Here is a 13,312-nt window from a genome sequence, read left to right on the forward strand (position 1 = left end):
AGATTACAAATTAAATTTTTTGATTCCTGACATGTTCAATCCTGTCAGCTCTGCTACAAAGAAAAGAAAAAGTTGGGAATTCCCTGGTGGTCCAGTGGTTAGGACTCGGTGCTTTTGCTCCTGTGCCCCGGGTTCGATCCCTGGTCAGGAAACTAAGATCCCACACACAAGCTTCGTGGCGTGGCATACATGCATGCATGCATGCATGCATGAATAAATAAATAAAAGAAAAAGTAAAAACCAAAAAAATTCAGTATTTCATGAAATTAAGATCTTTTCTTTCAATTGAAATAATTTGAATTAGAATGGGTTCGTGAAAAGTAGCTTTTCTGGAATAAAGTGCAAGTGGTAAAAAATAAAATCAAAAGAAGACTATTTCCTGACATGTGAAAATTATATGAAATTCAAATTTCAAATTTCATTGTCCATAAAGTTTTACTGGAACACAGCCATATCCATTTGTTTATGTACTGTCTATGGCTACTTTTATACTATAACAGCACAGTAGCTGCAACAGAGACTGTATGCCTCGAAAGTCTAAAATATTTACTATCTGGCCCTATCAAATTCAAATCAGTTAATTTTATTAATTTCATTTCTTATAGACAATTTAAGGAAAAAGAGCTGAATATCTAAATATGTAAATTAACATAATAATGAGGCACTTTTTCGTCTATAATTACAAAAACATTTTTGAGGGACCACAAGACAGGTAAGACAGTACAGTACAGTAAGACAGGTACTTTACAACATTGCTGTTAGGAATGTAAAGTGGTTCATCTGTTCTGCAGAGTAGGCAACAGGAGTCTCAAAAATCACTTTCACTGATGTAAAGAATTCGACCATAAGAACATATCACAGTTTCATTTCCCTATTGATGGCTATGTATATAATTTTCAATTTTTTACTACTAGAAACAATGAAGTATATAACATTTTTATAAATGCCGTACGTAACATAAATCATCAAACTGATTCTAAATCTATAGGAGTCAAATTTTACTAGAAACAGAATATTTTATATACTCTCAGAGAGTTCCTAGGATATAAATTTAAAGTTGGGCTTGCTGGGTCACAGGTTGTGCACATCTTCACTTTTACTAGATATTGCCAGAATGTTCTCTAAAATAAGAGCAATTTATCCTATGACAACACTTTTCAGGCATATATTAATTGTTGCCAATCTGATGGAAAAGAATGGCATCTCACTTATTTTCAACTGCATTACCCGAATTACTAGTAAGATTCAGTATTTTATTTATTAACCATTCATGTTTCCTTTTATAAAATGACTGACCATGTCTTTTGACCATTTTTCTGTGATAACATTCATCTTCATTTGTTTCTTTTTGTTTCATTTAGTAATTTAAAGGTGAACAGACTTTTCCATAATCACTACCTTTTCCTCCAAGACTCCTTCCACCTTCTTAACTGGATCCAGTATTCCTCCCATACTACTTTTCTCACAGCCCTCTCAGTAGAAATCAATTCTTCTTATCAACACCATTGTCACAGGGCTTCCCTGGTGGCGCAGTGGTTGCGAATCCACCTGCCAATGCAGGGGACACAGGTTCGATCCCTGGCCTGGGAAGATCCCACATGCCACGGAGCTACTAAGCCCGTGCGCCACAACTACTGAGCCTGTGCTCTAGAGCCCATAAGCCACAACTACTGAGCCTGCATGCTGCAACTACTGAAGCCCGCGTGCCTAGAGCCCGTGCTCCGCAATGAGAAGCCACCGCAATGAGAAGCCCGCGCACTGCAACGAAGAGTAGCCCCCGCTCACCGCAACTAGAGAAAGCCCGCGCACAGCAGCAAAGACCCAACACAGCCAAAAATAAATAAATAAAATAAATAAATTTATTAAAAAAACAAAAAAACACCACTGTCACAATTACCTTTAAGATGTAATGATGTCATTCCCCTCCAACAAATTCATATATAGTACAAAGTTAAGTCCAAATTCCATAGTTTGGCTTTCAAAGCCTTCCATAATCTGTCCTCAACCAATATTTTCAATCTATTATTCTCCTATTTATACTCAATGCACCAAATAAACTAGACTGTTTGCCACCCCTCTCAAATACCCCCTGGGCTTTCTAATTCTCTGTCTTGATTTATGCTGTTCCTAGCAACCAAGTGTTTATTGGAAATTCTTCTTCAAGGAAAGCTCTTCCTTACAATATAATGTCAACAAATAAATACATTTGACCCTTCAACAACTCAGTGGTTAGGGATGCCCACCCTCCCAGTATTCGAAAATCCTCATATAACTTCACAGTCAGCCCTCCATATCAATGGTTTTGCATCCTCAGATTCAATCAACCACAGATCATGTAGTACAATACTATACTACGTATTCATAGAAAAAAAAAACATGTATAACTGGACCCACACAGTTCAAACCCATGTTGTTCAAGGATCACCTGTATAGGGAAAAAAAAGCACCATTTTGCAACCATAAGAATAAACTGATTCAGGCAAGAATCATCAGTTGATGATAAATCCAGAGGGTAATAATTTATAAGGAACAGGCTATTTCACATAATCTCAAAGTATCCCTCCCACAAATTACTTATTAATTATAAGAGTAACTAGACTTGGGACTTCCCTGGTGGCGCAGTGGTTAAGAATACGCCCGCCAATGCACGGGACACAGGTTCGAGGCCTGGTCCAGGAAGATCCCACATGCCGCGGAGCAACTAAGCCTGTGCACCACAACTACTGAGCCCGCGTGCCACAACTACTGAAGCCCACGTGCCTAGAGCCCGTGCTCCACAACAAGAGAAGCCGCCACAATGAGAGGCCTGTGCACTGCAAAGAAGAGTGGCCCCCCCACTCACCGCAACTAGAGAGGGCCTGAGCGCAGCAACAAAGACCCAATGCAGCCAAAAATAAATTAATTAATTAATAATAATAAAAAAAGAGTAATTAGACTGAAGAAATCAAAAACACCCTAACCAATTAATCAAAATTAATATCAGCAATAAGGGGCAAATACCGTGTACCTCCAGATTTGATGCCTTGGGAAAGACACTGTATCACTTATGCAGTATTCCAGTCACAAATGCAAAACCATGAAGAAACATTAGAGAAATCCAAATTGAGGATATCCTATAAAATAAGTAACCTGTATTATTAAAAAATGTCAAAACTGTTATTCAAATACATTAAATGTGAAAGACAACAAATACATGTAGGCAAGGACATGGAGAAAAGGGAACCCTTGTACACTGTTGGTGGGAATGTAAGTTGGTACAGCCACTATGGAAAACAGTATGGAGGTTCCTCAGTAAGTTAAAAATAGAACTGCCATACACCTAGCAATTCCACTTCTGGGTATTTTTCTGAAGAAAACACTAATTTGAAAAGCTGTATGCAACCCTATGTTCATTGCAGCATTGTTTATAATAGCCAAGATACGGAAGCAACCTAAGTATCTACTGATGGATGAATGGATTAAGAAGATGTGGTATATATATTTACAATGGAGTATTAGCTATAAAAAAAAAAAGAAAGAAAGAAACCTTTCCATTTGCAACAACATGAATGGACCTAGAGGGTATTATGCTAAGTGAAATAAGTCAGAGAACGACAAATACCGTATGATTTTACTTATATGTGGAATCTGAAAAACAAAACAAATGAACAAACATAAAACAGAAAGAGTCATAGATACAGAGAACAAACAGGTGGCTGCCAGAGGAGAAGGAGGAGTAGGGGGATGAGTGAAATAGGTGAGGGAGATCAAGAGGTACACTCTTCAGGTCTGTACCTTCAGAGGTACAAAATAAATGAGTCATGGGGATGAAATGTACAGCATGGGGAATATAGTCAATAATATTGTAATATCTGTGTATGGTGACAGATGGTAACTAGACTTATTGTGATGATCATTTGGTAATGTATAGAAATATCAAATCACTATGTTGTGCACCTGGAAATAACACAGTGTTGTAGGTCAATTTACTCCAGTTTACTTTTAAAATTATTTTTTAATTGAAGTATAGTTGATTTACAATGTTTCAGGTGTACAGCAAAGTAATTCAACTATATATACATACATATATATTCTTTTTCAGATTCTTTTCCATTATAGGTTATTATAAGATACTGAATATAGTTCCCTGTGCTATACAGCAGGTCCTTATTGTTTACCTACTTTATATATAGTAGTGTGTATCTGTTAATCCCAAATTCCCTACACTTCAATTTTAAAAAATGTTAAATGTGAAAGACAAAGACAGAAGACCTTTTCCAGATTAAAGGAGATTAAATACAATACACGATTCTTGACTGGATCCTGAACTGGGGGAAAATGCTATAAAGGACATTATTGGGAAAACTGATGAAATTATAGATATAGACTATAGATTTAGAATGTGTGCTTAATAAAAACTTACTGAAATAAAGGAGCTGTCATTCCAAGAATCCACATACACCCCCACCACGTCTAAGGAAATGCACTGATGCATACCTGAGAAGAGAAACTGATAGGACTAATGTGCTGAAACAGTGTCTTGAGCACTGAAGATTAGAAGAACAAATTAACAATGCTAGGAATGTTCTGAGAAACCATCACCACTCACCTTACTTCAAGAACAAACATGGATTTGGGTCCTCATGTGATTTTTCAATAAAGGCTTCAAGTTTCTAATACTGAACAGAAAATTGTTTAGATGCCAAAGGAAGTAACTGCGAAAGAGTGAGTTATCTATTAAAATTTTAGATTCTTAAATTTTACAGAAGACATCTAAAAACACACATTATACTGCCTTTTGAATTTGAACGACACTAATAGCTTTATTTAACAAACATTGACTACTATGTGCAAAGCACTGTGCTAGGTGCCATGAAAGATACAAAGATGAAAAAGACATAGTCCCTGCCCACAAGGAGCGTATAATCTAGTGGGGGAGACAGACAAATACACAAATAACTAGAATACAAGGCAGTAAACAACAGAGTGGACAAGTGCTGAGTGTGGCCTGAGTGTGATACTAACTAGCCTCAAGGTTCCAATTTGAAACACTGGTGATGTAGTGTTGGCTGCTTTGAAAATCCCATTTCAAGATCGGCATAATAGACGTTTAAACGGTCCTACCCAAGCAGCTGGAGGCAAGAGAGTAGGCCAGGTGGAAGGGCTGTTTGAAACACTGTCACACCTACATACATGGTGCTGATACAGGTATGTAGGGACAGCTAAAAAAAGAACATATATATATCATCTGTCCTTTGGTTAATGGCTATAGCTACTGTTTTAAACAATATACTTTTATATAAAAAGGAATTTGTATAATCCCAGAAAAATCAACTTAAGGATTAATATTAATTCAACAAAGAATCTTGCCATAGGCAATTTTCTTATTTACTAATTAAGTCTTTTCTCTAAATATCTATAAAGCTCTGTAGCAATTAAACGGTTAGACATCTAAGTATTGCTCAGTAAAAACCTCTTTTATGTTCAGCCTTCAGAAGGAAATGGTCACATACCTGATAACCTGATATAATACTATTCTAATAGCAACAAGAAGGCCTTAAAGAGATTTAAGGAAAATAATTTTTAATGCTTCAATGCAAATGGAATACACGCTGATTAAATACAATTCAATGTTCTTTGAAAATATCTCACTGACAGCATTTGATACCAGTTAAGGCCAGCAAAATTGAAGTGAGGAAAATATCACATATATTGTCTTTCATTGGTTTCATATATCATTTCCTATGACTATGGCAACTCAATATTTTCTTTGAAAATTCCATTTATTGGTACTGATGAGCTTTGATTTGCTTTTAACTCGTATGCTAAAAACAGCTGCTGACCACTTCCTCTTGGTAGTGCTGTCTGACATAAATGGCAAAGCAGAAGCACATTTTCTGGCTCCTTTTCCTACTTCCTGAATTGGAGGGTTCACTGCTTAGCCTGTTTCCTTCAGGGTGTCACTGTGATCCTGGGACCTCTGCTGCTTTCTCTCAAGGAAACGAGCACGTGCGTCTGATATGGATTTATCATCATTTCTTCTTTGCATTTTCTTTAGGACTTCTTTTGATATTCCATCTGAAAACATTACAAATTAATCCAATAAAATTTTAGTTTTGAGTTTCAGTATTAGAAATGTTAAGAGAAAGAGATGCTCTGATTTTTAAATGTTAAGGGGAAAAGAAGGAAATTAAATTTTGCCCTTTCAAAAGAAATGATATAGTCTATGGATAAAAATAAGAGCATAAAAGGACTTCCCAAGTGGTCCAGTGGCTAAGACTCTGCACACCCAGTGCAGGGGGCCAGGGTTCGATCCCTGGTCAGGGAACTAGATCCCACATGCTGCAACTAAAAAGATCCTGTGTGCCACAACTAAGACCCGGCGCAGCCGAATAAATGAATAAATAAATAAATAAGATAAGAGCATAGAGGTCTGAGGAGTCAGAAAAATTGACCCTAAGTCAAGCATATAGTGTGGTTATACACTACAACAAAACAGAGTAGTTAACATTTCCAATGACCTTGGGCAAAATTCCCCACCATTCTATTTCTCAGTGATGTTAAATAAGGATAATACAATATGCTCCATCAATCAGCCTCAAAAAGCTTTACTGAAAAGCTCTTTTTATTTGTGAGCTGAGAATTAAGCTTTCTGTCCTAGTTCAGTACCACAGCAGTTTATGCCTCACAACTAGGGACCTAACATTTCAAGGAAAAATCTCCTGAAAAAAAAAAAAAGATGTTCTGCGGTAATAATTCACAAAATTTTATAAACAAAATAAAAATAGTAAAGCACTACTGGGAAGCAATATGGCATAATAGTTAAGAGTAGAGGCCACGGAGTCAAATTCCTTGGATTCAAAATTCAGATTCACCAAATATTAGCTTTGGGATTTTCAGCAAATTATTGTATACTGCTAAGTATTTCCTCATCTATAAAGTAGGGATATGCAGTTACTTCACAGAGTTATTGTGAATATTTAATGGGGTAATGCAAGTGGTTAGCATGTGGCAAAAAAGTTCAATAGATATTGTTATTAATAATGTTGTTGAACAGAGGGGTTAAGGAAAACATGATTAACTGGAAGGAAAGAAGGAAGTCAAAATAAGTCTGACACTTACGACAACTCTTTGCTTTTCTGAGGAGACAGAGCCAGAATCTAAGCTCTGTAACAGTTTCTCTGTAATTATATGAGAATTTGGACATTTATGCTCTAGAACAAGTGATTCACTCACCCTTTAGATGCTTTACATTTTCCTTATTGGTCCACCTCCTTCTTGCATCTTCTCTCATTTCACGTCGGGCCACACTGCTCAAATCGTGTGCATTAAATTCATGCAACTTGGGTAACAAGTCTCTCACCCATTCATAACGGATTGGACACACAATTCTTGCGTAGACTTTGGTGGTAACTAATACCTCATGGAAAATGATCCATTCAAGTTTGGTTTCCTGTTCATGAAGCTAAACAAAAGAATTCATTTAAGGATGATAATTCAATAACCTGCCTTATTGCACATTAGACCAGCCAAACACCAACAGCCCAAACTCTTCTGAATTAATTTCTATATTCTTCAATCAAACAGGAGGCATGGGCCAACCAATACCTTTATGTAATATACATATATACTAAACTTATCCTCAAAAGAGAAAAGTAGAAGATGTCTGTATATTATTTATTCCTATACCTTTACAAAAGGAAGAAATTCCTACACCTTCCTTTACAAAAGGAAGAAATTTCTTCCTTTTATTAAAAACAAGGTACTTACTGCTGAGGAAGGATGAATGTGAACTGGGCTTCCCCGCCCATCCATTGTGCAAAACGTTCTCCCAACAGACCTAAGAACCAAAAAACCAAAGGATAAAGACAAGAACAGTAAAAACAATGAAATAAGTTTAGAGCACTAAATAAGTTTCAACGTACAACACTAACGATGAAAAATTATATGTTCTACTACAAAGATTGCTATAAGCAGAGGTTTATATTGATTCAACTGTCACTATAACTTCTCTACCAATTGATCTTTTTTCCTTAATTAATTAATTTATTTTTGGCTGCATTGGGTTTTCATTGCTCCGCGCAGGTTTTCTCGAGTTGCGGCGAGTGGGGGCTACTCTTTGCTGTGTGCACGTGCTTCTCTTTGCGGTGGCTTCTCTTGTTGCGGAGCACAGGCTCTAGGTGTGTGGGCTTCAGTAGTTGTGGCATATGGGCTCAGTAGTTGTGGCTCATGGGCTCTAGAGCGCAGGCTCAGTAGTTGTGGCGCACGGGCTTAGTTGCTCCGCGACATGTGGGATCTTCCTGGACCAGGGCTCAAACCCGTGTCTCCTGCATTGGCAGGCGGATTCTTAACCACTGCGCCACCAGGGAAGTCCCCTCTACCAATTCATCTTAAAACTAATGATACAGGGAATTCGCTGGTGGTCCAGTGGTTAGGACTCTGTGCTCCCACCGCCAAGGGCCTGGGTTTGATCCCTGGTTGGGGAACTAAAACTCCACAAGCTGCGTGGTGCAGCCAAAAAGAAAAAGAACTAATGATACAACTTAAATACTCATTTTAATTAAGTATAAACATTTCTGGTCAATAAATAGCAATATTAACAATAATATTGTATTTGTGCTTGAGAATTTCCAAAATGCTTTCATAATAAAACCTCAAATAAGCCTATGAGTTTTGAGAGCCAGGTACTTTATTAAAAGGTCAAAACTGAGATTCAAATAAATTAGATAGCTTTCTCAAGGTCACAGAGCTAACGTATGATGAAGCAAGTCCTAAACATAGGTCTTCTGACTTAAATACAGTATTCTTTACATTATATTATGCTACATCTCCTTTCAAGGGTATAGGTAATTTTCACTATTCTAAAATACGATAATTAGAGCAGAAGCAAGAAGAACTACAGTCCTGCAGCCTGTGGAACAACAACCACATTCACGGAAAGATGGACAAGATGAAAAGGCAGAGGGCTATGTACCAGATGAACGAACAAGATAAAACCCCAGTAAAACAACTAAATGAAGTGGAGATAGGCAACCTTCCAGAAAAAGAATTCAGAATAATGATAGTGAAGATGATCCAGGACCTCGGAAAAAGAATGGAGGCAAAGATCAAGAAGATGCAAGAAATGTTTAACAAAGACCTAGAAGAATTAAAGAACAAACAAACAGATATGAACAATACAATAACTGAAATGAAAAATACACTAGAAGGAATCAATAGCAGAATAACTGAGGCAGAAGAACGGATAAGTGACCTGGAAGACAGAATGGTGGAATTCACTGCTGCGGAACAGAATAAAGAAAAAAGAATGAAAAGAAATGAAGACAGCCTAAGAGACCTCTGGGACAACATTAAACGCACCACCATTCTCAGTATAGGGGTACCAGAAGGAGAAGAGAGAGAGAAAGGACCCGAGAAAATATTTGAAGAGATTATAGTCGAAAACCTCCCTAACATGGGAAAGGAAATAGCCACCCAAGTCCAGGAAACTCAGAGAGTCCCATACAGGACAAACCCAAGGAGAATCACACCAAGACACATAGTAATCAAACTGGTAAAAATTAAAGACAAAGAAAAATTATTGAAAGCAGCAAGGGAAAAACAAAAAATAACATACAAGGGAACTCCCATAAGGTTAACAGCTGATTTCTCAGCAGAAACTCTACAAGCCAAAAGGGAGTGGCACGATTGTGATGAAAGGGAAGAACCTACAACCAAGATTACTCTACCTGGCAAGGATCTCATTCAGATTCAACAGAGAAATCAAAAGCTTTACAGACAAGCAAAAGCTAAGAGAATTCAGCACCACCAAACCAGCTACACAACAAATGCTAAAGGAACTTCCCTAACTGAGAAACACAAGAGAAGAAAAGGACCTACAAAAACAAACCCATAACAATTAAGAAAATGGTAACAGGAACATACATATCGATAATTACCTTAAACGTGAATGGATTAAATGCTCCAACCAGAAGGCACAGGCTGGCTGAATGGATACAAAAACAAGACCCATATATATGCTGTCTACAAGAGACCCACTTCAGATCCAGGGACACATACAGACTGAAAGTGAGGGGATGGAAAAAGATATTCCATGCAAATGGAAATCAAAAGAAAGCTGGAGTAGCAATACGCATATCAGGTAAAACAGACTTTAAAATAAAGAATGTTACAAGAGACAAGGAAGGACACTACATAATGATCAAAGGATCAATCCAAGAAGAAGATATAACAATTATAAATATATATGCACCCAACATAGGAGCACCTCAATACATAAGGCAACTGCTAACAGCTATAAAAGAGGAAATTGACAGTAACACAATAATAGTGGGGCACTTTGACACCTCACTTACACCAATGGACAGATCATCTGAACAGAAAATTAATAAGGAAACACAAGCTTTTTTTAAAATTATTTTTTATTTTTTTTATTTTTTTTTGAAACACAAGCTTTAAATGACACAACAGACCAGATAGATTTAACTGATATTTATAGGACATTCCATCCAAAAACAGCAGATTACACTTTCTTCTCAAGTGTGCACGGAACATTCTCCAGGATAGATCACATTTTGGGTCACAAATCAAGCCTCAGTAAATTTAAGAAAACTGAAATCATATCAAGCATCTCTTCTGACCACAACACTATGAGATTAGAAATCAATTACAGGGAAAAAGACGTAAAAAACACAAACACATGGAGGCTAAATAACCAAGAGATCACTGAAGAAATCAGAGAGGAAATCAAAAAATACCTAAAGACAAATGACAGTGAAAACACGATGATCCAAAACCTATGGGATGTGGCAAAAGCAGTTCTAAGAGGGAAGTTTATAGCAATACAAGCCTATCTCAAGAAACAGGAAAAATCTCAAACAATCTAACCGTACTAAAGGAACTAGAGAAAGAAGAACAAACAAAACCCAAAGTTAGCAGAAGGAAAGAATTCAATGAAATAGAAACAAAGAAAACAATAGCAAAGATCAATAAAACTAAAAGTTGGTTCTTTGAGAAGATAAACAAAATTGATAAATCATTACCCAGACTCATCACAAAAAAGAGGGAGAGGGCTCAAATCAATAAAATTAGAAATGAAAAAGGAGAACAGATACCACAGAAATACAAAGCATCCTAAGAGACTACTACAAGCAATTCTATGCCAATAAAATGGACAACCTGGAAGAAATGGACAAATTCTTAGAAAGGTATAAGCTTCCAAGACTGAACCTGGAAGAAACAGAAAATATGAACAGATCAATCACAAGTAATGAAATTGAAACTGTGATTAAAAATCTTCCAACAAACAAAAGTCCAGGACCAGATGGCTTCACAGGTGAATTCTATGAAACATTTAGAGAAGAGCTAACACCCAACCTCCTCAAACTCTTCCAAAAAATTGCAGAGGAAGGAACACTCCCAAACTCATTCTATGAGGCCACCATCACCCTGATAGCAAAACCAGACAAAGATGTCACAAAGAATGAAAACTACAGGCCAATATCACTGATGAACATAGATGCAAAAATCCTCAACAAAATACCAGCAAACAGAATCCAACAACACATTAAAAGGATCATACACCATGATCAAGTGGGAATTATCCCAGGGATGCAAGGATTCTTCAATATAGGCAAAACAATCAATGTGATACACCATATTAACAAACTGAAAAATAAAAACCATATGATCATCTCAATAGATGCAGAAAAAGCTTTTGACAAAATTCAACACCCATTTATGATAAAAACTCTCCAGAAAGTGGGCATAGAGGGAGCCTACCTCAACATAATAAAGGCCATATATGACAAACCCACAGCAAACATCATTCTCAATGGTGAAAAACTGAAAGCATTTCCTCTAAGATCAGGAACAAGACAAGGATGTCCACTCTCACCACTATTATTCAACATAGTTTTGGAAGTCCTAGCCACGGCAATCAGAGAAGAAAAAGAAATAAAAGGAATACAAATTGGAAAAGAAGAAGTAAAACTGTCACTGTTGGCAGATGACATGATACTATACATAGAGAGTCCTAAAGATGCCACCAGAAAACTACTAGAGCTAATCAATGAATTCGGTAAAGCTGCAGGATACAAAATTAATGCACAGAAATCTCTTGCATTCCTATACACTAATGATGAAAAATCTGAAAGAGAAATTAAGGAAACACTCCCATTTACCACTGCAAAAAAAAGAATAAAATACCTAGGAATAAACCTACCTAGGGAGACAAAAGACCTGTATGCAGAAAACTATAAGACACTGATGAAAGAAATTAAAGATGATACCAACAGATGGAGAGATATACCATGTTCTTGGATTGGAAGAATCAATATTGTGAAAATGACTATACTACCCAAAGCAATCTACAGATTCAATGCAATCCCTATCAAATTACCAATGGCATTGTTTACAGAACTAGAACAAAAAACCTTAAAATTTGTATGGAGACACAAAAGACCCTGAATAGCCAAAGCAGTCTTGAGGGAAAGAAACTGAGCTGGAGAAATCAGACTCCCTGACTTCAGACTATACTACCAAGCTACAGTCATCAAGACAATATGGTACTGGCACAAAAACAGAAATATAGATCAATGGAACAGGATAGAAAGCCCAGAGATAAACCCACGCACCTATGGTCAACTAATCTATGACAAAGGAGGCAAGGATATACAAAGGAGAAAAGACAGCCTCTTCAATAAGTGGTGCTGGGAAAACTGGACAGCTACATGTAAAAGAATGAAATTAGAACACTCCCTAACACCATACACAAAAATAAACTCAAAATGGATTAAAGACCTAAATGTAAGACCGGACACTATAAAACTCTTAGAGGAAAACACAGGAAGAACACTCTTTGACATAAATCACAGCAAGATCTTTTTTGATCCACCTCCTAGAGTAATGGAAATAAAAAGAAAAATAAACAAATGGGACCTAATGAAACCTCAAAGCTTTGCAAAGCAAAGGAAACTACAAACAGGACGAAAAGACAACCCTCAGAATGGGAGAAAATATTTGCAAACAAATCAATGGACAAAGGATTAATCTCCAAAATATATAAACAGCTCATGAAGCTCAATATTAAAAAAACAAACAACCCAATCCAAAAATGGGCAGAAGACCTAAACAGACATTTCTCCAAAGAAGACATACAGATAGCCAAGAAGCACATGAAAAGCTGTTCAACATCACTAATTATTAGAGAAATGCAAATCAAAACTACAATGAGGTATCACCTCACACCAGTTAGAATGGGCGTCATGAGAAAATCTACAAACAACAAATGCTGGAGAGGGTGTGGAGAAAAGGGAACCCTCTTGCACTGTTG

General features: G+C 36.8%; 1 protein-coding gene across 2 annotated transcripts in view; it reads right to left on the minus strand.

The window, feature by feature from the left end:
* Nucleotides 1-4,775: 4,775 nt before the first annotated feature.
* DHX40 (DEAH-box helicase 40) overlaps nucleotides 4,776-13,312 on the minus strand; it is a 50,434-nt gene continuing 41,897 nt past the window's right edge. For both annotated transcript variants that reach the window (XM_061177160.1, XM_061177159.1), the window contains exons 16-18: nucleotides 7,750-7,819; nucleotides 7,216-7,444; nucleotides 4,776-6,057 (exon numbers count right to left, since the gene is read on the minus strand). In XM_061177160.1, the coding sequence (XP_061033143.1) occupies nucleotides 5,918-6,057; nucleotides 7,216-7,444; nucleotides 7,750-7,819 (439 nt within the window). In that variant the 3' untranslated portion in view covers nucleotides 4,776-5,917. The remainder of the gene's footprint in view (nucleotides 6,058-7,215; nucleotides 7,445-7,749; nucleotides 7,820-13,312) is intronic.

The sequence above is a fragment of the Eubalaena glacialis genome, chromosome 19 (genome assembly GCF_028564815.1).
Source record: "Eubalaena glacialis isolate mEubGla1 chromosome 19, mEubGla1.1.hap2.+ XY, whole genome shotgun sequence".
NCBI lineage: Eukaryota > Metazoa > Chordata > Mammalia > Artiodactyla > Balaenidae > Eubalaena > Eubalaena glacialis.